General features: G+C 39.3%; 3 protein-coding genes and 1 long non-coding RNA gene across 6 annotated transcripts; all 4 read right to left on the bottom strand.

Annotated features, from left to right (window-relative positions):
- Positions 1 to 2,335: 2,335 nt before the first annotated feature.
- On the bottom strand, positions 2,336 to 2,871 carry LOC149751471 (uncharacterized). Its single transcript, XR_016398231.1, has 3 exons — positions 2,817 to 2,871; positions 2,646 to 2,738; positions 2,336 to 2,545 (listed from the first exon to the last, which is right to left on the bottom strand). It is a non-coding gene; the product is annotated as an uncharacterized LOC149751471 (long non-coding RNA).
- A 5,642-nt stretch (positions 2,872 to 8,513) lies between these two features.
- On the bottom strand, positions 8,514 to 9,891 carry LOC120106684 (22.0 kDa class IV heat shock protein). Its single transcript, XM_039119719.2, has 2 exons — positions 9,578 to 9,891; positions 8,514 to 8,959 (listed from the first exon to the last, which is right to left on the bottom strand). Exons 1-2 carry the CDS (start codon positions 9,831 to 9,833, stop codon positions 8,631 to 8,633), a joined length of 585 nt encoding a protein of 194 aa, XP_038975647.2. The 5' UTR covers positions 9,834 to 9,891; the 3' UTR covers positions 8,514 to 8,630.
- Positions 9,892 to 12,485: 2,594 nt separating this feature from the next.
- Positions 12,486 to 13,737, bottom strand: LOC148700288 (E3 ubiquitin-protein ligase RHA2A-like). 2 transcript variants are annotated; one of them, XM_088710163.2, is made up of 3 exons: positions 13,031 to 13,737; positions 12,866 to 12,957; positions 12,486 to 12,779 (listed from the first exon to the last, which is right to left on the bottom strand). In XM_088710163.2, exons 1-3 carry the CDS (start codon positions 13,373 to 13,375, stop codon positions 12,689 to 12,691), a joined length of 528 nt encoding a protein of 175 aa, XP_088566289.1. In that variant the 5' UTR covers positions 13,376 to 13,737; the 3' UTR covers positions 12,486 to 12,688. The 2 variants fall into 2 exon arrangements, with proteins under 2 accessions (XP_088566289.1, XP_088566288.1); XM_088710162.2 differs by having other exon boundaries at positions 12,486 to 12,957.
- A 4,364-nt stretch (positions 13,738 to 18,101) lies between these two features.
- On the bottom strand, positions 18,102 to 21,840 carry LOC103701613 (NADH dehydrogenase [ubiquinone] 1 beta subcomplex subunit 3-B). Of its 2 annotated transcripts, none has more exons than XM_008783750.5 (2): positions 21,486 to 21,840; positions 18,102 to 18,421 (listed from the first exon to the last, which is right to left on the bottom strand). In XM_008783750.5, exon 1 carries the CDS (start codon positions 21,714 to 21,716, stop codon positions 21,519 to 21,521), a length of 198 nt encoding a protein of 65 aa, XP_008781972.1. In that variant the 5' UTR covers positions 21,717 to 21,840; the 3' UTR covers positions 18,102 to 18,421; positions 21,486 to 21,518. The 2 variants fall into 2 exon arrangements, with proteins under 2 accessions (XP_008781972.1, XP_008781970.1); XM_008783748.6 differs by having other exon boundaries at positions 21,505 to 21,840.
- Positions 21,841 to 23,733: the final 1,893 nt, after the last annotated feature.

The following is a 23,733-nucleotide window of genomic DNA, read 5'->3' as shown; positions in this document are numbered from 1 at the left end:
GACTTTTTCCCTGATTGCCGGCCCGGACCACATAGACCGAGCTCGTAATCAGACTCAAACTCAGACCCAAATCGAGCTTCTCTCTTTTCACTTTAATCTCTTTGTTTCTCTCTCAATTGAAGGCTAATAGTGTTAATTATACTGATCAGAGCCTTCAACCCTAGAGAAGCATCGGGTCTAGGGATCGGTTTATGTGTTGGAACCTGCGACGGGTCTTTCCAGAATTTTTTTTTGGATTTGATTGAATTTGGACAGTAAATTTTCTTTACCTCTGCTGATTTTATTAGTGCATGCCATATATTTTAAAATTGTAATTTACATTGCTTAGTTTTGAATTAATGATTTTAAAATTTTAATAATTTACTGTGTCATAAAGCTTATTACCTCTCTCTTAATTTTTCTTACAAATGCAGTAGAGTAGATAGCGTAATTTTTCTTACAAATGCAGTAGAGTAGATAGCGATGAGAAGCTCAGGATTTTAGACATTCTGCTTAGCTCTTTTCTGAAAGAATTTGCTTTGAACAAAATCTTATAATTAATAATTATAAGTTTTTTAAAAATAAATGTATTAAATTATTTATTTCTACCATCGTCTAAGTTTGAAATGATGTGTATGAATCAAAAGACAATCCTTATATATTCTACAATCGTTTGTCGCATGCTCAGCTCTGGCCATTGGATCAAGACACGGCGGCTATGATATAATTCCTATACTCTAGGGCAAGGATGATGAACCCACCTTGCATGAAGGCAAGGTGGGGATCTTCAAAATGGGCTTGACACTTGGGATGTGCTTTCAAGCATCGGCCTCAATTAAGATGATGAGATTCATCAGTTCAACCAGACACCAGCTTTTGGCGATATACAATTTGATTTTTTCGCCTTGGCCTGATAGCCCTATCCCTAAGACAGCTTATCCTGGTAACGTGACCTAGCTACCGGGATATATGATGAGATTAAATACCATTTCAGATGGGGTAAACTCGGAGAAGCATCAACCGTCTGCAATCACCTTGCCTGGTTAGAAAATCTTCATCCAAAAGCACATGATTATTGATTATAACTTTGAATTTTTTCATTAAATCAATTCTTGTGTAAAGTCAAATGAATTCTAAGTCAACAGCTACCTGTTTATTTTACTCCTACGATTGCTTACAGTGATTCCACGCAAGAGATCATCGACCACTCTTCCTTTGTGCAAATCGCAAAATGTAGAATGGATCTCAATCATATACATATGGGTCCATTCAGGATAGGGCTGCAAATGGGTCAAATCAATCCATAACCCAATCCGACCCATACAAGATCCACTACAAGAATAATGGTCATTAGCGACGCATTTTTTGGCCTTTAACGATGCTTTTAAGCGTCGCTAAAAACCGTCCCGACGCTTTCCTAAGCGTCGGCAAAGCGTCGCCTATGCTACAGTGGAGAAAATATTTTCCGACGCGTTGAAAAGCGTCGAAAATTAGCAATGCTTTACCGACGCTTTTTAGCGTCGGCAATTGCAAACGTAGCGACGCTTTAAAGCGTCGCTAATTGCAATTTAACGAATGTTCAATTTACCGACGCTTTAAAGCGTCGTTAATTGAAACTTACCGACGCTTTAAAGCGTCGCTAATTGATTTCTGGTCGAAATTTTAACGACGCTTTAAAGCGTCGCTAGAATATTAATTTTTTTTAAAAAAAATTGAAAAATTTTTAAACCCTGTTTACAATATCAAAGCCACACACACTAAACGAGATATACACAAAATCAAACATATTTATCTAAACATTCATATTGTCAAATTACATTCATACTATCAATTTATGTTTACAATGTACTTCAAAAAGCATAAAAAAATACATATAAACTCCAAAATAAATGCTTCAGGGGTCGCTAGCATCACCATCTCTACGTGCAGATGAAGTATCAGGAACCTGTAATAAAAAAACTTAAGCAGTTAAGAATACGAAAATTATTAAGCTCTTTAAGAAAAATATGATACTTATGTAAAATGTTCAAGTAGATGTAGTAATTTACCTGAGGAGGGACAAACTGATGCAACAAAGATGTAATCTGATTAATCTGAGCCCTCAAAGATTGCATCTCTGTCTGGTGGCTCTGCTTCAACTCTTTTATCTCTGCCTTCAGATCATTAACCTCTGCAGTGCTACTACTCTGTCTAACATCTTGAGTATATCTACCCACTGCAGACAACTGAGAGGGGATAACTCCAACGCCATAACCCCTCACTCGACCATAACGCTCCGAGCCCATCAATTCGGTAAACACCTGAGCTTCGACACCTCTGGTGTTGCCGATTGAAGATGACTCTCCGATACGCTCTGAAATAAGGGATGTAGCTTTGTCCTATATCTCTCAAAAACAATCAAATTAATTTTTGAAAAATTAAAATATATAAAAAATCATTGCAGAAATTATTAATAAGTACATACAACTATATCTCTCGACTCCTCTCGGACAAAGTTGCCATCTCGGTGGGTGTGAGTCATCTTATAGAACTCCACCTCACCAGGTTTCCTCCCATGGTCTTCCATCTACAACAAAAAGTATATTGAAAGAGTTTCATCTTATAGAACTATATCATGATACATGCTATATGATACAAGAGTTTCAAAAAGTTTCAAAAAAACTTACGAATTCAGCTCTGAGCCTCGCATAACTCTTCGAGCCTGAAGTGTGAGGAATTGTTTGAGATGCTCGTGCGGCTCGACCAATGTCAGAATATGTCTACCACGAAAAAAGTAAACATTGTAATATATTAAATATATTAAACATTATATAAGGTATTGAGAGAGAATACACAACCTGTCCTCTCTCGGAAAACCAATAGTGAACAAGCTCCCTCCACTGATGATGGTATACATCAGGAGGACAAACATGAGCAACCTCCTCCTCTGTCATACCCTCGCGCTTCCAGTCGGCCTTCAACTTCGACTTATATTCTTTCCATTTGCGGTTGAGAGACTTTAGCACCCAATCATGGCTCTCTGGAGGGAGCACAAACTTTTTCTACACCAAAATAAAGAATGTTATAATAATATTAAATCAAAAAATTAAATTTATAATAGTAAGCAAATTAACATACAGTAGCTATCAAATTAATAATATTAAATTCAATTCTTTACCTGTACAAATTTAAGAAGCTCAACTTTATAAGAAGGAAGCATATCATTCCACTTATGATGGTTGAGCGGACACAACTGACCCCTACGCGCAACTGATCCTAAGAAACTTGATAAAAGGCTTCCAGCCCTCTTGATGGGCTGCCCTAGTTCATTGCATTCGACGACCATCTTCTCATCCTCACGAAGCTGCCACACATCCCGTGCTCGAGAGGAACCCCGTGTCAACCTCACTCTCCCTTGTTCATCTATAAAAAATAATAATTAAAACATTGGAGGCAAATTAATTAAAATAATTAGATTGTAAATGAACTTAATATATGCACTTTAAATCAAATTACCTTGGATATGCAAGTCATCCATAACCTCCTGGCCTGGATGTTGCTGAGACTGGAACTCATGCTGAGACTCGGACTCGTGCTGCTGGGGCTGCTGGGATCGCATGGACTGAGCAGAAGAAGATCCCACCTGAGACTGCTGGAACTCCACATCTCTGAATCGTTTTCCTCGGTGCATTTTGTTACCTAAGCAAGTACTTAAGCAATTGAAATCTGTTTAAAAATGCATTAATATGTGCATATAAATGTGCATACTACAAAGAAATTAGTTCAAAGAAGCCATCATGCTCTTTATGTACAGCATCACTGCAAGAAACAAGAATATCTATACTGACCATGGAAATAGAACAAGAATATCCCCAGAGATGTGCAGTTTGTTAGACAGGAAAGAAGAAGAAAAAATATCTAGTTGGGTTCCTTCTTCAGTCGACAGTATAGGCAAATAGTAAAAATTATGCTGAAGATAACTTTCCCCCAACAAAAACGATGCTTCTTTCTTCTTGACATCCAAAGCAATTTGAAAATAACTTTCAAAACTTTGTTAATAGCTAATAAAAATCATTACAATAGAAAAGGGCGAAGGAGTTTCATATTAGCCATGCAGGTGCCATAGAGGGGACATAGGATTGCTCCTCCAAGTCTGTCCCGGTTTCATCGGCAAGTATCCTTCCTCCAAGTCTTAAACCTGAAACACAACAACACAGTTAAACTTTCTTAACTCAACCCAAGCAATGTTAAGTATGCAATACGTTCGTCTGAAAGGATTTTCTTTTTAAACACTAATTTCTGTCCATGGGACTGAGCCAGATCAATGAAGTTTTTTTCGACAAAAACTTGATGCAAACAACAGTAATGCATGACATGCTCTCACATGCACCACATGCCAAAGCCATGACAAATTCTCTGAAAGAAAAGAGAATTTAGAAGAAGTATTAATAACTATAGAATCCCCAAATGTTGAAAAGATTAAACTTTTTTTTTCTTCGAAAGTCCTCGACTTTTATTCAACTTAAAGCTGCAGATAAATATCTATTGTAATAACGAGCTACTCTATGGAGCACACTAGCTATATGGAATGCAGCCAGAAAGAACCAACAATTAACTTAATGCATTATATATTTTATAATAACTAAAACTGGGCGACCATTTTTTGGCCTTTAATCCCAAAAGGTTCTCTACCTCAAAAGAACAACCCACCTTAAATTCCTGCATAAATTTATATTCGATAATATGATATCCATTTCAATTTGATTAATAGTTTAGAAACATCTAAAATAGCCTACAATTTGGGCTGAAGCAAATCCATTCAATCCACAGACTCAAAGAGATAAAGAGGCACAAACAAAAATATATAAGATCTTAGGCTCTTAAGTTCATGTTAGTTCCAAATCAGTTTGTTCATCATAAAAACCAGCAACTATATCGAAAGAGGAAGAGAATCTACATCATAACCACAAGGAAATACCGCAAATCTTAATTTTAAAGCATGACCACTTTCCATTTACAATGTAAACAATGACCTGCATCAAATAATATATTCATCCTTCGGCGAGTTAATGCCTGCTGCTTCCTTTCTTTGGTGGTTTATATTGATCCTAAATATAAGCAGTCAGTTTATATTGAAAATCTGGATTTTGGTGGTTTGGATCGGCTAGAATCTTGCCCTACCTAGTTGAATGCACATCTTCAGGAATATAGATATATTACACTGATATGACTGTTCTCCATAATGTTCACAAAGGAAATAAAAAGGATGCCTTGGAAGTAAAAGTTACAATCCATCTAGTCTTGCCCATTACCCAATTTCTTCACCAAATTCTCTTCATATAGATATCCCGAGGCAATATCTCTCACATTCTGACGTCAGCTAGCCTTAAAATTACATGCTAGTTTCAAAGTTAAACCAAGCATCAGATAATAGAGTGGAACACCAAATTAAAAGATATCAATGAAGTGCCAAAATTATATATATAATTATAATTCCAAAGTACAGCAAGTTTAAAATAGATTATATAAATATAATTCCAAAGTACCGGCAGTTTAAAATTTATATAATTATAATGAAGTGCTCACCTGCAGTGAGTGCAGTTTGTAGTGTGCAGTGTGCTTGATGCACATCTCTGAAATGTTGTTTGGTGCATAAATCTAGTGCAGTTTGGCAGTGTTTAAGTGCTGCAGTTGTGTTCAGCGTGCATGTAGGTTAAGTGTTTTGGATGCTCACCCATACTAACTGCTTGAGTGCAGTCTGTAGGCAGGTTGAAGATTCTGGATGGTCACGCATATGGATGCAAATGGGCCAGGCATGGGCTGTAAATATGCAAAATCTTCAACAGGACTTGGCTGATGATCTGTACATATTGCACAGGCTGGCCAGTTTACATCCTTAGCCGTACACAAACCGAGACTGAGAGATGCTCACAAGCACGCACGCACAGCTGTATTTTAAACACAGCTGCAATACTACTTTGAAAAGTTCATCCATAGAATAAGTGAGACATCACCAGGGTCAATAAACCATCAATTAAAACAATCTTGACTTTCATGATATTATTTCTCTGGTCTGTTTGTTATGGCAGCTAACTATGCCAAGGGCCAAGATATAGTTTTATGTTTCAATTGTGTTTTTTGCTTGATAGGAGATCAGCTTTTCATATATTCCACTGGGAGATATCAATAGAAACATGGGGGGACGGGTAGGATTGATGATAACCTGCTTTTATGCTGGATATTAGGATGTTTGAAGTATAGTCTGTGTGTACTTTCATGTTTCTATTGCATATGTTTGTTGATATGATCTGAATGTGCTCCATCAGTTTAGTACCATCTGGAATCTAGATAATAGCAATAACAGACCATGTTCACAATATAGACAACTTCATGAAATTCAAAATTGTGATCCAGGGATGATTTCCATTAAGATTCCTCCACTCCTTCGTACCTTTGGCCGAAATCATGCCTCTTAAAGGAGGAGATATTTCTTTCGTTATGTGCAGTGGTGAATGGGCTAGGTCGGGCAATGAAATGCAAATGTGTGGCTCAGATATCTCATTAAGCCTGAATAACCATCAGCATTTAAATTTCATGCATACATATACTGTTATATATAGTACATATTGAATAATTATTGATAACTACGTACCATGTCAGGTGCATTTTATCTTCTATCATGTTACAGACTTATTCCTCTTCATAAATAAAAAAAAAAAAGAGCTACGAACTGTGCGCGGAACGGTTAAGCAGTTTGTGGTGGTCTTTGATTGTGACAGAGAAGTTTTATCTATATTATATACGATCATAAGTGTTATCTATACATGATGGATAATGTATAGCATTATAGTTTACTTGAATAGCTTTTGCTAAACTGAGTAGAATAGTGATTCTTTTTTTTTCTTTTTTGTAATCTCCACGAGTGGCAGAGTAATCATTTCCGCCAGTCACGGAATGAATGCAAGACATGTGTGTCAAACACTACTGCAATCACAGGACAAAGGCGACCTCGGCCAATTCTTCCCTTAGATATCGATTTGACTATCAACCAACCATGCCTTATTTCAGATTAAAAAAAAAATGGTAGTTTGGCTGCAGGAGAAGGAGGATGATACCAGCTTATTCCGCACTATCCCCAAACGAATATGGGGATTATTACAGGAGGAAGCTTGAGTTAGCAGTTGAACTCATCTGAGCAAAGACTCGTACGGTAGCGAGGATCGCCCCTTTCCAGGAGAGTAGAATCTTACAAACTCCTCCGATAACGGATAAATGAATTTAATGACCAGATTATAAATTCATGAAACAGAGAAACTAGAACAAAATCCCTAAACAATCCGATTATAAAAACAAAAGAAAATTTAAAACATCCAAAATTTAAAGATCGAAGCAAGAGAAGAAGATCTCAAACCTGGCCTTGTCCCTGTCCTTGCCGGCTCCAAACTTCAAACGCCGCGTGAGTGCTCTGCGGCGGAGAAGGAGGAAGATGTCCACAGAGAGAAGGCCAACGGAGAGGGGGAGGAGGAAAAGGAGATGCGGCGGAGGAACGCGATTTGGGGTCGCTCGGCGGAGGGAATGGCTGAGATCGGTGAAAAGGGTTGAGGAAGGAGCTGGGAGTCGGTCGGCGTGAGCTAGCTAGGGATTTAGGGCTGCGGAGGGAGAAGGTCGATTGGGTTTTGTTGTGGAAGGGATAAAGTCCGACGACGCTTAGAAGCGTCGTCGTATTTTTCCATTAAGCCGGCGCTTATAAGCGTCGGCAGATGTTTTTTTGCCGACGCTTCTAGAAAGCGTCGGCGGTTACTGTGGAGAGAAAAAATTTAGCCGACGCTTTTATCTAGTGTCGGCAATATAGAGTCGGCAAAAACTATTTTTGTTGTAGTGATCCAACCCATACAAATCAATCCATAACCCAATCCGACCCATACAAGATCCAACTCATACAAGACCCGATTCGAATTTTAGGACCCACGAAATCGGATCCTAAATTTGGACTCATTCTATTTTTCAAATCGGATCGGATCCACCCAATCTCAACCCGACCCGAACCAAACCCATTTCTTATCTTAATTTTTATTTATTATTATATAATAAAATTGTGAATATAAAAATATATAAATCTGGATTCGAATTCAAATTTGTAGGCATAAATCCAAACCATCTAGATTTTCAACCGAATCGAACCGGCCAAATTAAGACCCGAACAAAAAACTAAGACGGATTGGCACCACTCGAAACCCGACCGGACCTATTTGTAGCTCTCCTATGAAGGTCCTCATCTCACCTATCCCACTTCACCTAATTAAACTACTAATAGGACCACTTAAGTTCTTATTTAATCCTATGCTCTTTACTCATATTCGTTATTGCAACAACGTTTGGAACCTCCCCTAGAAGAAACGTTCGTTGCAAAGAAATTCGTCATTGCACCAACGTTTGGCAACTTCCCAAGAAGAAACGTTCGTTGCAAAGATGGCCAAAAGGTGACGGAAAACAAAAAAGATTCCACGTTTCCACACATTACGACGGCCAGTCTCCCATGCATCCAGCCAAGGGAATGACCATCCTAAATACATGCACAAGATACCATTTAATATTTTTCATCTTGACAGTATCAAACATATTGATGACACTCAGCAGAACATGAACCAAAAGAAGTCGCTGACGAGCTCGGTTCAGAGCTCAACCTTCTTGGCCTCAGTGGCTCCTCCTAGCTTCTCCTTCTCTGCTTCGCCACCGGCAATGCTCACCACCCTGGGGCCCTTGATCTGGTCCGGCGCCAGCTTCGGCAGCGTCACGGTCAGCACGCCGTCCTCTAGCTTCGCCGACACCTTGTCGACATCGGCGTTCTCCGGCAACCGGAATTGCCTCCAGAACTTGCCGTAGGAGCGCTCCACGTAGTGCCATTGCTCCCCCTTCTTCTCCTCCTCTTTCTTTCTCTCGCCACTCACCCTCAGAACCCGGTTCTCCACCACCTCTATCTTTAGCTCCTCCCTCTTTAACCCTGCATTCATTTAATTGCAATAAAATGATCACCATTAGAATCCAGTACCGTCTGGAAATTAAATTCCTCATATTTTCTGTTTTTGTTTTCCAAAGCCCGAGAAGCTGAAAAGCTGAACGTTTTAGGCTGATAAATAGGTACAGTGAAACTTTTTGTATTTTCAAATTATTTATAAGATGTTTACGACTTTTGGTAACAAAGTTTTATTAAATCAAATATTTATTTAAATACTATTTTCAAGTGATATTTCACTAATTCACTTTACATCAAAAAAAAAAAAAAAACTGAGAGAAACAAAATCACAAAAACGCCTTAATTTATAGAGTTCTCCGACATATCAATCTCTAAAAATTTTAAATTCATAAAATAACCCCCACAGCTTCCTTTCCTCTCTCCCTCCCCTCTCTTTTTCCTTTTTTTTTTTCTCCACAGATTTGAGACCCCCATCTATATAACTATATCTCTCATAAAAAAAAAAAAAACTTAAAATTAAAATTGCAAGCAAATGGACCAATTTCTAAAGGCCTATTCTGAAATTTCAAAGTAAGCTAGGGGGTGAACGGAAAAAGAATAACCCCAAACTGGCACATCATATGATCAGGTGGACCTCCGTCTTACCGGGGACGTCGATCATGATTTGATGGGCGTCGGAGGTCTCCTTCCAGTCGACCCGGGCGTGGGAGACAGCCGCCACGTCATCCCGGTCCAGAACGAAAGGCACGTGCTCCAGCATTCGGAACGGGTCCGGGAACCGCTCCAACAGCGGGCTCCCGCCCCGGTCCAAGAACGGCAGCAGCGAACCGCCCGCCGGCGAAGCGACGGCGAGCAATAGAGCCACACCAACGGCGAACACAACGGAGAATCTCATCGCCATCCGAACGCTGTGACGGAAACTGCGAACTCGCGTCGACTGTGAGAGAGAAGGAATGAGGTGACGAGCCATTTAAAGAAGAAGCTGGCGGGACACGTGGCGGTCTAGTGGGTTCCCGGGAGGGCGAGAAGGTTCGAGCTCGTTACAGAGAGAGAGAGTGCCGGAGGCTTCGAGAGGGTTCGATTGGGCAAAGTTGGCTCACCGCATATTTGATGTTACTTGCGAGTGGGGTTAAACCTCGGATAAGAATAAACGATCTCGCGAGCTACAAGACACCGTAAATTTGGACTGCAACGTGCAAATCTAATTAAAATAAATAAATAAATAAATGATGCAATCCTCATGACCTCTTGTTTCCTCAGACTGAAAATTCTATTAAATTTAAATTTATGAATTACATCAGTGTATAACCGGCAAAATCATAGAATTATAAGCTAAATAGACTAAACTATTTGTACTTATAAATATAAGCCTAGTTCAGTATGTAATTTTATGATTTTACTAGTTGTACTGGCTTAATCCATGAATTTAATAGAATTTTCAGTCCAATCATCTAAACAGACCTTGAATCATCTTTCTAATCTAGGCTCAGCCTACAAGTTTAAATAATTAGGTTGGGCCCAACCCCAATACCCATAACACGACCGCATACTCCATAAGAAAAAAAATCTTAGAGAATATATATATATATATATATATATATATATATATATATATATATATATATATATATATATATATATATATAAGGCCTAAAAATTTATTACAAGCTCAATAACATCGACCAATAACGATCTCAATTCATAATAAATAATAAAATTGGTATAATTACAAAATTTAATTATTCAGCTAGTTTCAGTGATCCTCTATCTATTTATCCTTTCACCCGTGATTCTAACCATAAACAAGTACCATGCATCCTACAACTCTGAAAAAAAAGAGGTAGTGTGAGCTTTACAGACCAGTAATAATATAAGTTTGAAAATCATAAAAAATCGTTACACACATTAGGAAATCACAAACTGACTTTCAATAATACTGAAATAAATAGTATACATATGTACATCAAATATCAATAGAAATCTAACTTAAGAGTGATAAATCACACGACATCTCATAAATGTGCAATAGTGTTTTCTTACAACTTTTCATTATATTCATTTTTAACTCGATCTAGATCCAAGATTAGTTAGTTTTTTGACTTTGGGCCAAATTTAGGTAACATTTTCTACCCATGATGGAGCAGTCAATAGGTGTCACGTCTCTGGCCCATAACAGGGCAATCGATAATGCCACATTTTCAGCCTATGATAGGGTAATCAATGATAACAAGATCAGCCTAGAGTCCTTATTCATTCAATCAAGTTTACATCCACAAATTGATTCTTTTTATTTCTCATTTTAGACTAACTACAATCACGTTTCTCACCCATAACAGAGCAATCAATATAATATGGTTAGTCCAGAGCACCATATCTTTTAGTCCAATTATGCAAATATCAGTTATACTCATATATTCATCCATCATATTATCAATCACAAACATACATGATCAAAATATAATTTAATATAGAAACCATCATAAAAGAATTCTTGTATCTTCCTTATCTTAATCATTAGCATATCATACATATATGTATACAAAATATCTATAATCATACAAACAGATGTACAAGGATTCTTACATCTAAGCCAACAAGCCGGATAGACCAGTTACCTATCCACACTGCAATCTATGAATCAGGGTATGCAGAACCCTGCTCAACGTCGATTTTCCTCCTGCAGAACCAAATTGACATAAATATATCATCCGAAGTAACCGACAACCCAAAACCTTCTATTACTCCACTACTAAAGGATTCACTTTTATGTAGTAACTCGAAACTATCCACCAGTCCCTTCCACTCAAAATTTTCTGAATCAACTAGAGAGAGAAAACACAAAGATAGAGAGAGAAAAGAGAAAGAAGGAAGAGAGAGAAATAAGGAGAGAGAGAAAAGCAAGAGAAAGAGACCCAGCCACCTCCCATGATGGCGACTCCCGGCAACAGCAGCAGCAACAACCTCGGCGACAGCAATGGCCACGACCTTTGGCAGCAATGGCCTATCGGACAGGAAGAAGAAAAATAGGAGAAAAACCTTTCTTCTTGAAATCCGGTGATTAGCTGGCTTCAATCGGCCGACTACGGTAGTCTAGGGACTAAAAGAGGGAGGAGAATAAGATCTAGAGTTCGTTACCTAAACTACGATAGCTTGATGAAAATCCCCAATGGAAAACCAAAAGTAATCTCAACAAAAATAGACTCAAATCAGCGGGAACTTGGGTGATCAACAATCAGGCTCGAAGGAGGGATGATGTTTGCTTAACTAGATATGGAGGCTAGGGTTTTCTAGCCTCCGATGGAGTTGAAGAGGAGCCGGAGTCGGTCTCCTCTTCCGACAAATGGGGGAAGCTTGTTACTTTTTTTTTTGTGGGTCTGATCTCTCTTTAAAATTCATGCTGGGTCATAGGCTGGTTAATGGACTGGGCCCTCACACCAAGTCGAGATCAATTTGAGTTACAAGTTAACTCAATCCATTTACAACCCTAACCTTAACTAAGATCTCAACACTACAAGAATAATGGTCATTAGCGACGCTTTTTTTGGTAGATCAAACCAGCAAGTTCCAAGCAGATAGGCCAGGTTGCATATCAGTGGCATGTTTGATTTATTAAAAGACTGTGCTGAAAGCATCAGCCAAGGTTCAAGCGAATGACATTAATTTGGCATAGAATCACTCAATCACCAAACAATAAATCTAATTGCAACCACTAGGGCATTTAAATGTAGTAAAACTTTAATATTAAAGCACCATCAGCTAACAAAAACTATAGCAGCATTGTTTAATACCATCACATCTGGCTTCATTGTCATGCTTCTGACGATCCCTTCTGCCTCTTCCAACAACCCTGCTCGAATCAACAAATCAACCATGCAACCATAATGCTTCATCTCAGGCTGAACCCCATAAACTTTTGACATATTCACAAAGTACCTGCACCCTTCATCCACCAACCCAATGGGCTTTGCACTCTTCTCCAGTTGCATCACTTTAAAGAGGTGCAGTGCCTTCATGAACCTGTTACTCTGCATAGCCCGAAATCATGCAGCTCCAAGAAACCACACCTCTTTCTGCCATTAGATCAAATAACTCCCTCACCAAATCCAGCCGCCGAAGCCGGTCGCCGTCGGCGAGCTCGCAGAGGCACACCACGCAGCCCGGCTCATCTCGTTCCCCCTCTGCGGCCGCCGACGGCAAGGCCTCGTAGGCGAAGGGGCGTCCGGAGGAGGCCACGACGACGAGTCCGGCGAGGCCGGACCCGGCAGCGGAGAAGAGGGGATCGTCGGCCGCGGTGGAGGAGGGGTGGAGGCGTTGGAGGCCGAGGGAGTGGAGGAGGCAGAGGAGGAGGGAGCGGAGGTAGGAGACCCACCCGGCGGCCGCCACGACGAGAAGGATCGGGATGGAGTCGCTGGAGGCGTCGTGGAGTCGGTTCGGGAGCCCCATTTCTTTCCCCCTTCTCCATTCCTTCTTTTAATTTAATTCCTTTCTTAATTTAATAATTATTACAGAGTGAAGAATCGGGAGAAAGAAAGAGGGAGAAGAGGCAGTGGGCGTCTGGGGCGGCGGCGGGGGAGAGGGAGAGGGCTTTGAAGGGGGCATTGAGGAGGAGGAGGAAGGGGATTTGGGCTTATCTGCGGCGGAGGAGGCGGGAGATATCCACAGAGAGGAGGCCAACGGAGAGGGGGAGGAGGGGAAGGAGATGCGGCGGAGGAACGCGATTTGGGGTCGCTCGAAGGAGGGGAATGGCTGAGATCGGCGGAGGGAGGGGGGAGTCGGTCGGCGTGAGCTATAAGGGATTTAAGGCTGCGGAGGGAGAGGGTCGATCGGGTTTTGTGGTGGGAGATATGAAGTCCGACGACGCTTATAAGCGTCGTCGCATTTCTCCCTTATGCCGACGCTTATTAGCATCGGTGAATCCATCCAAAGCGTCGGCGAAAGATTTTTTACCGACGCTCTCTCAAAGCGTCGGCATTTACTGTTGCAAGAAAAAAAATTGCCGACGCTTTTATCTAGCGTCGGCAATTTAGAGTCGGCAAACATCTCTTTTGTTGTAGTGCAATATGTACTAGTATACACTTACCAATGAAACAGTTGTGAAATCTCAATCCTTATACACTTCAGCAAGAGTGGAACAAGTTTAGATCATGTCGTGCTCTATATAATGTGAATCATTTGACATATGAGCCTGACTCAAAGGCTCATGCTAGGAGAACTACACATATTTACTGTGTTTCTTCCATGCTTGGCCATCAAGTTTTCTTCTGAAGTCATTTATTCCAAAGATCATTTTCATCACTCAAGACTTGCAAACAATCCATATATTATACTGCAAACCATAGTTTTCGGCACCCTTTCAACGTTATATCGCAAATATTCTCAACTTTCTTCACTGAATAAAATAACCAAGCACATTATCATATCATAAGCATCATCTACTTAGTTTTAGCAACATCAATAATATGTTTCAAGATATGAGATTGCAAATTAGCCAGGCTAGAGCTAGGTTTGTTTAAAATTTTTACAAGGATCAGCTTTACAATGGAGCACAAATGATTTAATATTTAGCCTAAGGACTAGCCCATTTGCATGATGAAGAGAAAGCACCAGAGCTGCACAAATGCAAAGCAACAAGATGTGAATCAAACCTATGCCCTGATATTACTTGAGTCCATCTATTCCTTAACAAATGGCCCTCGAGATAAAAAATACTAGGAGAAGGTTGGATATTTGTGACACACAAGAACAAATCATATTGCTACATATCACCATTAATCAATCCCCTAAAGGGCCCTCAAGAAAAATAGCAGTAGTTTGGGTATTTGTGGCACGCAAGTACAGATCATATGACATCATAGCACCATTAATCAAGCCTCTAGTGTTAGGGAAAAGTTATGCATCATATACCAGGCAAATTTTATGGTCTGGATCATATCGATCTAGGTCTAGCTCAGGTTTAGAAAGGCTCCTCACATTTCCAAATAGATTACATGATGAGCTCGCATTAAGTTTGGAATGAGCACAGATTTAATAGACCTATATCCAGAGAAAATGTTTTATGAGTCCATTTTGCCCAACAAATAGAAGTCCAAATCAAATCTAGATGGGGTTCCGGTCTATGACTCCTAATGATATCTTATACAGCTTATTAGAAGAAACTGTTTTTTTCACTAATAAATAACACAAACCATGTTTATTTCTTACAAAGACTTTAAAATACACATTTTTTTTTTTGAGGGAAAAAGACATTATTTCTTCGTGTGCTGCGCTTAAAAGAAGAAGACCAGCCATAACTCATTATAATATAATCGACCCATGAATTATCCATGCAAAGTACTTGGAAAACATCTTCAAATACTTGAGCCCAAAATCTCCTCTGTTTGAAACAGGGGCAGAACACTTGCAAGAAGTGAATAATCTATTCTCTTAATGTCCCAACATTATATATATATATATATATATATATATATATATATATATATATATATATATATATATATATATATATATATATATATATATAGGTAAATCAGATTCATTAAGATAATCTAGAATAAATATTATCCATGGGAATCAGAAAATAAAATATTCAAAAACTCAAAAAGGAATATTGGCCGTAATCATCCACGAGGTGGATCCAGTGTGATTAGCTATATATGTCACCATCCAATTTGCAGTTCTGTTAGCCTCTCTATAAGCATCAACATTATATGTCTCAAATTGTTGTTTCTTGACTTTATTACTCAGAAGGAAACCTCTTTTTATCTTTTTCTTTTTTTTAAGAAAGAAGAGAGGTATAATGCCTCGGCCAACTTGCTACTTCATCAGGTTCCCAAACAGTAATCTAAGACTCGCTTCAATAGACAATACTAGAACTCCTCTATGGATTGAAACCTTCCAGATCTCTCTCTCTCTCTCTCTCTCTCTCTCTCTCTCTCTCACACACACACACACACACACACCATCTAATTGTTTTGATTACTCCTTGTGCCCTCCCCCTCTCAAAATACAAAGATTCATCCCCTCATGGCAGTAATTCCCATGACTTGTTGATCTAGATGTTTGAGTGAAAACTCATGCAATCTAGATATGATGCAAGCTGTAATCAAAGCATACTCATTGTTCAATTCTAGCTAGACATAAAGTACCATATGAAGTCTGGCCATAAAAAGAGCTTTTGATTTGTTGGAACCATATTTTGGTTAAGAGTGCTAGCTGCCATGTTTTCCCAATGATCTTCCTGCAAAGATTTGGTTTTTGGTGTAACATATGAGTGGCTGAAGCTTAGATGGCCTTTGAAATTAAGTCTTGATGATGTATGCTTGCTTCTTCTTTGTTATCACAACTTTTCTTAATGTTAAAAGACAAGCTAGTTTGGGAAATAGTAGGTACTCAGCCTAAAATGATGTTGTTTCAAGGAAGTTTTGGGGGAGACAAAGTGTTGTCAATTTACAGAAATTTCTAAAATCTGCATACACAGTATGTCAAGTGATCCAACCTGAATAATATAGAATTCCTGATGCATGATATTGATGCAGATATGCTTGTGGACATTATTATTGGAAGATCTTCGATCGATCCTGCTGTAAATTTTAGATACCCTCAAATCTAACGTACTATATTTGCATTGCCTCATGCATTAACCAATCTATTTGACTCTTTATAAAAAAAAAAAAATACTTCAAAATATTTTTTAATTCAATTTCAATATGCCTTTTCACTACTATGAGTTTATCTAAGTTAATATCTCAACAATTCTTGTTAGGACCTAAGTGGACACTTCAACAATTGAGTTTTGGGGTTCCTCCTTTGCTCTTGATAGCTCAGGACACATGGAGCTCCTCCTTTGCTCTTAGAGCGCGCCACATAGTGATTTTTATCTGAGAGCCCCCATCCTCGAGTTTCCTCAAGATTAATTTCGACGGATATGTACTGAATGGCGGAAGCAGAGGAGACGCAGGCTTCATCATCAGAGGTCTGGATTTTAGGATGATTGCGGCTGGCGGCTGCCAGATCTTTGACATATCGATCCCGGAGGCAGAGTTGAGGACAGTCTGGCTTGGCTTGAGATATGCCTGACACTGCTTGCCTGCATGCGCTATAATGCTGAAGGGCGACTCGGCGACAGTTATTAGCTAGATCCAGCAGAGTGAGTGGTGTGGACGATAGCCACCCGCTACTTAGAGACATACAGACTATGGAATGTGGGGGGTTGGCCATTCAGGCTAAGCATGTGTACCGAGAGGCCAATAGGGCAGCAAACTGGATAGCTTCTTATATAACTAACTATTCTGGAGAGATCCTCTGGCTGAGGGAGGAGGACCTACGTGGAGCACTCCGAAATCTATTATTTTTTTATTTTTTTTGGATGTATTCGTACTTGATAGGTATAATACATCCGTTTCAGGAAGAAAAAAAAAAAAAAAAAGAGCTTATGAGAAGGAGACAAGGTACTTCGCGTGGTGCGTGGCCACATGGTGCAAATAGCGTCGAGTATAATTATTGGACTCTCATTGCTCAAAAGAGCTTAATGCAAGTTTCTAATGCTCACCAACAAAATATAGTTTTCTGCTCGGATAGCCAGATTGGGTGTTGTTTTAATGCACAAACACCAGCTATTTAGATGAGGGGTGGCTTTGGCTGTGCAAACATGTTGCACAAAGGGTAGCATGCCGAGAAAACAGGCTTTGCATTGGCAATAGATAGATAGCTCCAAGGACAGTTTAACACGGCTGTGTTCCACAGATACGAGTACAGTTGCTTCTGCTTTGGTGATTCCCACTGAATTTGAGATGTTACTATCATTCGACAGTAATATGAGAAAAATAATGGTAACTTGATGACATGGGCTGAGACCACCGAACATATTCAGATTCAGCCACGATTTCTTTCTTGTTTACTTCTCTATCACCCATTACCTCTCTTTGCTCAGTTTGGACTTGTTTTCAGATGATGTCGGTTTTCACTTCAGCTTCTCAGATTGCTACCTAGTTTAGCTTCTCAAATCCCAACCTAAAGCTTCTCCCTTGGGCTCACAAAATTAAATTAAATCCCAATTCTTGCTGCGAGGACAGGTGAAGATAAATGGATAATATCAGGGGAGAGGGAGCTGAGGCAGTGGTGCTGATGATGCTGAGTGTTTGGTTGGAGACCTTCAGCAGTTCCCATGAAATGGTATAATGCATAAGCTTTATTTGTGCACAATATTATGTATTCAGCCTCTGCAACCACAACCATACATAAAATGGCACTTGTTCGCAGCCTAGCAGCGGTGTATGAAGGAATAAAAGGCAGCGGACACATTAGGTTTCATAAATTTGAACACACAAAAGTTGAAGCAAACCAGTAATATGAGTCTCTGGTTGGAATTATGAAAGCTGGTTCACATGGAATCCTCCGACAAGGATCATGTCCCTTCAAACTATAATAAGAAGATGACGAAGTGATAAAGGCTAGAGGTCCCGGATTGCATTTCTTCACCCAAACCTCCACCTGCAAAAAATTAAGAATCTCAAGTAACAAAAAGGAAAAAGAAAATTGAACTCCTTTAAAGCATCAGAATGACGAAATACTGAAGAATCACAGACCAAAAGGATGTGGAGCAAGTACATTTAACTTCGTAATACAAGGCATAAGAAGAAGGGTTAGTTTTCTAGAAATTTCCAATAAATAACATTTAAAGCCAAATCGATATCGCTTTTATTTCTTATTTTCTATTTTTAAGATAAAACTACAAAAACCAAGATGAAAAACATGTTTGGTATTATTATTATTATTATTATTATTATTATTATTATTATTATTATTATTATTATTATTATTATTATTATTATTATTTTATTTTTCATTATTTATAGAAAAATTAAAGTAAGAAATTTTTTACTTTCAATATTTCAAAAATAAAAACTCATGTTTTACCACACCACCATCATCTCACCACCGCTACATTGTCGCCACCTTTGCCACATTGTCGGCACCATCACCACTGTGATTAACAATGTTATTGTTGCCTCTAACACACCACCACTGCCATTATCGTCGCCTCTACCACGTTGTTGGTGTCCCCCCCCCCCCCCCCCCCTCAACCACCACCATAGTCACTGTCGGCGCCACTACCACCACCATCACCTCTACCACACCATCACTACCTTCGTCATACTACCACCAACTCTGCTGCCAACACCACCAACATTTCCTATACCTTCATTGTTATGACCACCACTTCCGCCACCATCACGATATTTGGTAATTGACTATACAAAACATGTTTATATTTTATTAAGAAAAGAAAAAAACAGCAACAAAATTTCTATTTTTTAATTTTGAAAATAGAAAAAAAAATGAAAGTAATGCCAAGCGGCATCTTAAGTAACCTCTTAACTTTAGATAGAAAGGATATGCATAGAAGTGACTCAGAGGCCTAATAATATCAAGGTGATATGCAAATAGTAGCTCTGCATAATGTAGGTTCTTATAATGTAGGTTAATAATATCAAGGTGACATGCAAATAGTAGCTCTGCATAATGTAGGTTCATAATGTAGGTTTTCTGAGTAGTACAAAGATTGGTTGGGCAAAAATGAGGCTCCCTTTATTGCGGAGATGTATAGCACTCTTCCAGAGGCACCTAACAATCTTGACACCAAACATTAAAATACGGAACTGTTGATGGTGGATTTTGATATTTCGCAAAGATTTTCTTTAAGAAGGCATGATTAACATTAATAAGCACTATTTCATGAATTGACATCTTACCTGCAAAGTAATAAGGCTGGGAGCTCGATCAGAGTAAGGTTTTAAATGTAACATGATAACCAAGGCTTGGCATTGAAACAAAGCCAATAGGGACAAGCCACTAATAAAACATAATAAAGAAACTGAGAGACTACTATGCGAAAAATCTTTACTTTCCTTCAACTCCTTAAAGGGATTTCAGAGCTGAGAAGAATATTTTCAAGGGATTTACAGATCTGGATCTATCAATGGATGAAGAGTTGTATCAAAATTTGGAAGTAAATTGTATACTGTTAAGTCCTTGAAAACATCAAAAATCTTAGGGAGGGTTTATGGAAATTATCTCCCTGGTGCACAGATGAAGTCATTTGATCCCATTATTCTTCTTAAATATGTGGTCTTCCATGTAAGGGCAAGCATATTAGATTTTGGGTCCTTAACTCTGTTCAGACAATGACTACTAACTCTTCTTTCCCTATCTACTGTCAGCAATAGATTGTCTAAATACGAACTTGTTAGTATTGGAGAAATTATCCCACTCACGTCAACCTCTTACATTGGACTATTGTGGATCTATCAACTATTAGGATAAATCCAGCAATAGTGCCAAAAAGACAACGAATCACCACTTTCTTCATTGTAAGGTTGGACATTATTTGGTGTCACTTTTATTATCTTAAAGGTGTTTAGTGGTTTTACAAGAACTCTTGCAGACATTTAGCACAGGAAGAGACAATATCGGATAAATTAAAAAGCATATCTAAAGAACAGGAAATAGAGGTTTATTTGATAAAACTGTACTTACAGTTAAGCAATCTATTTGTTCTACATACCTATAAAGAGGCAAAAAAATTACATACGCCAGCAAGTCGATTCATGAGTTAAAGTTGAACCTGGTTTCTTTCTCTTAGGCCTATAAATAGGTCACCAGAAGAAGGCAAGCCAGAACTTGACTTTGATGGGAGGTCCCATAGAAATCCATGTTCCTTGCAACATGGATATGTAACTGGAAACGTTCTCCTAGTATTCTAAGTCATTTATTCCACTTCAGAAAAGTGCAATCCCAAACAAGTCCTTAAGAAATAAAGTAGAAGGTTTATAAACTTTACGGGTCCTTTTCTAATGTAATTGTAGGGAATAACAACATTCAAACTGTAGTTCTTCTTTTCAATTGTTGGGAGACAATTGTCCAAATGCTTCTTCATCTAGAAGCAATCAGTCATAAGCGTTTATTGAAACCCTTTTATTATTATCAAAACCAGAAACCCGTTTAGTAGATTCCCATATCAATCTATAAGTGGTGGTCAGACACAAGTACACTGCCCCAATTATTTGGCCATAACCAAATAACAATACTCTTTTCCCTTTCTGAATCTTGTTAGATCTCCTATTCACGCACAAAATAACAACACCCTTCACCCTTTTGGTCAAAAAACCCCTCATGATGCATCAAACCTCAATACGAGCCCTTTGCAACCCTCAATTTGCATCAGATAAATTATGTTATCCATTAGGTTTAGCTAAGATCATTCATCTAGTTTCAAACTGGGCCAAACAAAGAAAACCCTAAATTAAAGGAATTACCAGGAAGAAAACACTGGCAATCATGAATAAAAAAGGATCAAACTTCTGGATTTAAAAAAGAAAAGGAAAAGATTAACATTTTCCAATAGATCCAAAACACCTATCTAAAAAAAGGAAGCAAAACAAGATCAAAACATTCAGAAAGTAAGCTCAAATCAAGAAAGAAGCACATTTAGCTACCATATGTCAAAACGGGATCAAAATACGATCTTTTTTCAAAGTAAAACAAGGGGGCATACGTGGGAGAAGAGATCAAACCCAGGGTTTTTGATTCAGTGGTTGGAGGAGTGGGGATCGGGTCGGTGGACGCGGTTGTAGATGGCCTCGCCGACGAGGTAGATGCCGAAGGCCACGAGGGCGGTGCCGAGGCCCGGGAGGGCGTGACGCACCTGGTTGCCGACCATCGGGTGCTTCCTCCACTCGTCCCTCCGCCGGAAGAATTCCCCCGTCGGCCCCAGTGGCTTCGCCATCGCTCGACTTCTCTCCTCCTTCCTCTCTCTCTCTCTCTCTCTTTCTCTCCTCTCTCGACTCGATCTCCCCCCAAAAGACTCCTCCTTTCCCCCGCTTCAACAGGAACGGGGATGGGGAGATAGGGTTGCTCTATAGATAGTTGGAATGACCCATTTGTCCAGGATGTTAATGTTAATTACAACGGGATCCCTATGATCTCAAGAATTGACAAGCTCATACTGTTCATATACGTTATTATGGTATGAATATACCAATGATATTGACCTCAATTGAGCTAACCAAAATTTAGGGTTTGGCCATCATCAGACCTGATTTGGCCCGACCGATGACAAGTTTTGAGATACATACCTTATACTTTGAGATATATGGTACTCTGCCACGAGCGGTCTTGCATCTTTGCCGTGATATTGAGATTGATTTTACAACATGTTCATATTAGTGTTGTTGGCTAGTTAGATTAGTGAGTTTTTTGTAGATGTTCGGTCTAGTGAATTGGCTAACTTTTATTGATCGTAGATGCTATCCAATTAATCGTGAGAAGCATGTCATGCATCTTGAGAGAGAGAGCTAACTCGCATTAGTTCATCCATTTTGAGATTGATGTGAGTTGGCTAGTGACTAGTGAGTTTGGTAGTTCCACCAGTTGTGGATGTCATCCAAATAGCATTGAGATGCAAGTTGTGTATCACATGCTTATTGGTCTTTAAAAGCCTCTTACATCCATTTTTTCAAAAGTAGATTGGCAACATGGCTAGCTAGCTGTCGATTTCATCCAATCTGACTTGAGATTGTATTTTCCATCTTAAGATGCATTTCGATCTTCAAATGCAATTCTTTAATTTGTATCTGAAAGTAAATGGTGTGAGATGGTTTTGACAACATCCTCAACTGGAAGAAACACATTAACATCATTGATCCATAGAGAACGTTGAAGAGAATTTTGAGTCCTCTATTCACAAAAGTTGTCTTCATAATATGTTTTTCTTAATAATCTAACTTGAGGATCACCTCATCAAGCTCAAAGCTATCAGATTCTTGGTTGGATCATTTAGAGTTTAGGATTCAAACATCAATTAGGAGAACTTGATGATCTCCTTTGGAAAGTCAATCAAGCTTTAAAGTGGGATTGGTGATCTATCACGTCCCGGACCCGGATCCGTGACACGGCCGTGCTATTGCCGACTACCGCCCATAATAGCACGCAGCCTCATACCTGGGTAACAGGGTAGTCAAACCAACCGAATCTTTTCATGTGAAAGCATTCTTAGTACAACCTGCTGGTCAGTACCCAAATACAGAGCTTCTATGTAGTTTATGTACATAATAGTATACTTGCTTTACCCCAAAAGAAAGAAGCCCTGATACCAGATTAACGTGTCTCTGGCAGCTATCAGTGGTAAGGATCTGAAAGAAAAAGTAAATGAACGGATATGAGCTACACGGCTCAGTAAGTAATCCTGCATAATCCTACCGGATCAACCAGTAGGCTAAACATATAAATCAGGGTTTGAGAAGCTGACATGCATGTTTATCTAATAATCATCATGGCATAATATGTATGCAATTTAAATAAAGCAGTAGTGCAAATCACAAAATTTTCATAATATATGCATATGAAACCGTGCCCCCGGCATGCCGTGGTCTTTTTTTCTCTCGGATGCTACTGCGAAGTCAGACTCGACCACTGGCGGGGTCAGCTCAGTTACTATTCAGCCACTGGCGGGGCAGGCTCAGTTACTATTCAGCCACTGGCGGGGCAAGCTCAGTTACTATTCAGCCACTGGCGGGGCAGGCCCAATTCCAATTCAGCCACTGGCGGGGCAGGCTCAGTTACTATTCAGCTACTGGCGGGGCAGCTCAGTTACTATTCAGTCACTGGCGGGGCAAGCTCAGTTACTATTCAGCCACTGGCGGCTCAGTCATTCTCAGTAGCATCTTTGAGCCCATTATAGTGCCTCTGGGCTAGCTAAGACTTTATAAACTTACATGCATGATTAAAATATCAGTATCATCATG

This window comes from Phoenix dactylifera, chromosome 13 (assembly GCF_051530095.1).
Source record: "Phoenix dactylifera cultivar Ajwa chromosome 13, Ajwa_hap1_PhDact_Kaust_v1.1, whole genome shotgun sequence".
Taxonomy (NCBI): Eukaryota; Viridiplantae; Streptophyta; class Magnoliopsida; order Arecales; family Arecaceae; genus Phoenix; species Phoenix dactylifera.
This window is presented reverse-complemented; position numbering and strand designations above follow the sequence as displayed.

Coding starts and splice junctions, on each gene's coding strand:
- LOC120106684 (XM_039119719.2), bottom strand. CDS start 9,833: ATGGCGATGAGATTCTCCGTTGTGTTCGCCGTTGGTGTGGCTCTATTG. Junction 8,960..9,577: donor AATCATGATCGACGTCCCCG/GTAAGACGGAGG, acceptor AAATGAATGCAG/GGTTAAAGAGGGAGGAGCTA.
- LOC148700288 (XM_088710162.2), bottom strand. CDS start 13,375: ATGGGGCTCCCGAACCGACTCCACGACGCCTCCAGCGACTCCATCCCG. Junction 12,958..13,030: donor GGCTTCGGCGGCTGGATTTG/GTGAGGGAGTTA, acceptor CGGGCTATGCAG/AGTAACAGGTTCATGAAGGC.
- LOC103701613 (XM_008783750.5), bottom strand. CDS start 21,716: ATGGCGAAGCCACTGGGGCCGACGGGGGAATTCTTCCGGCGGAGGGAC.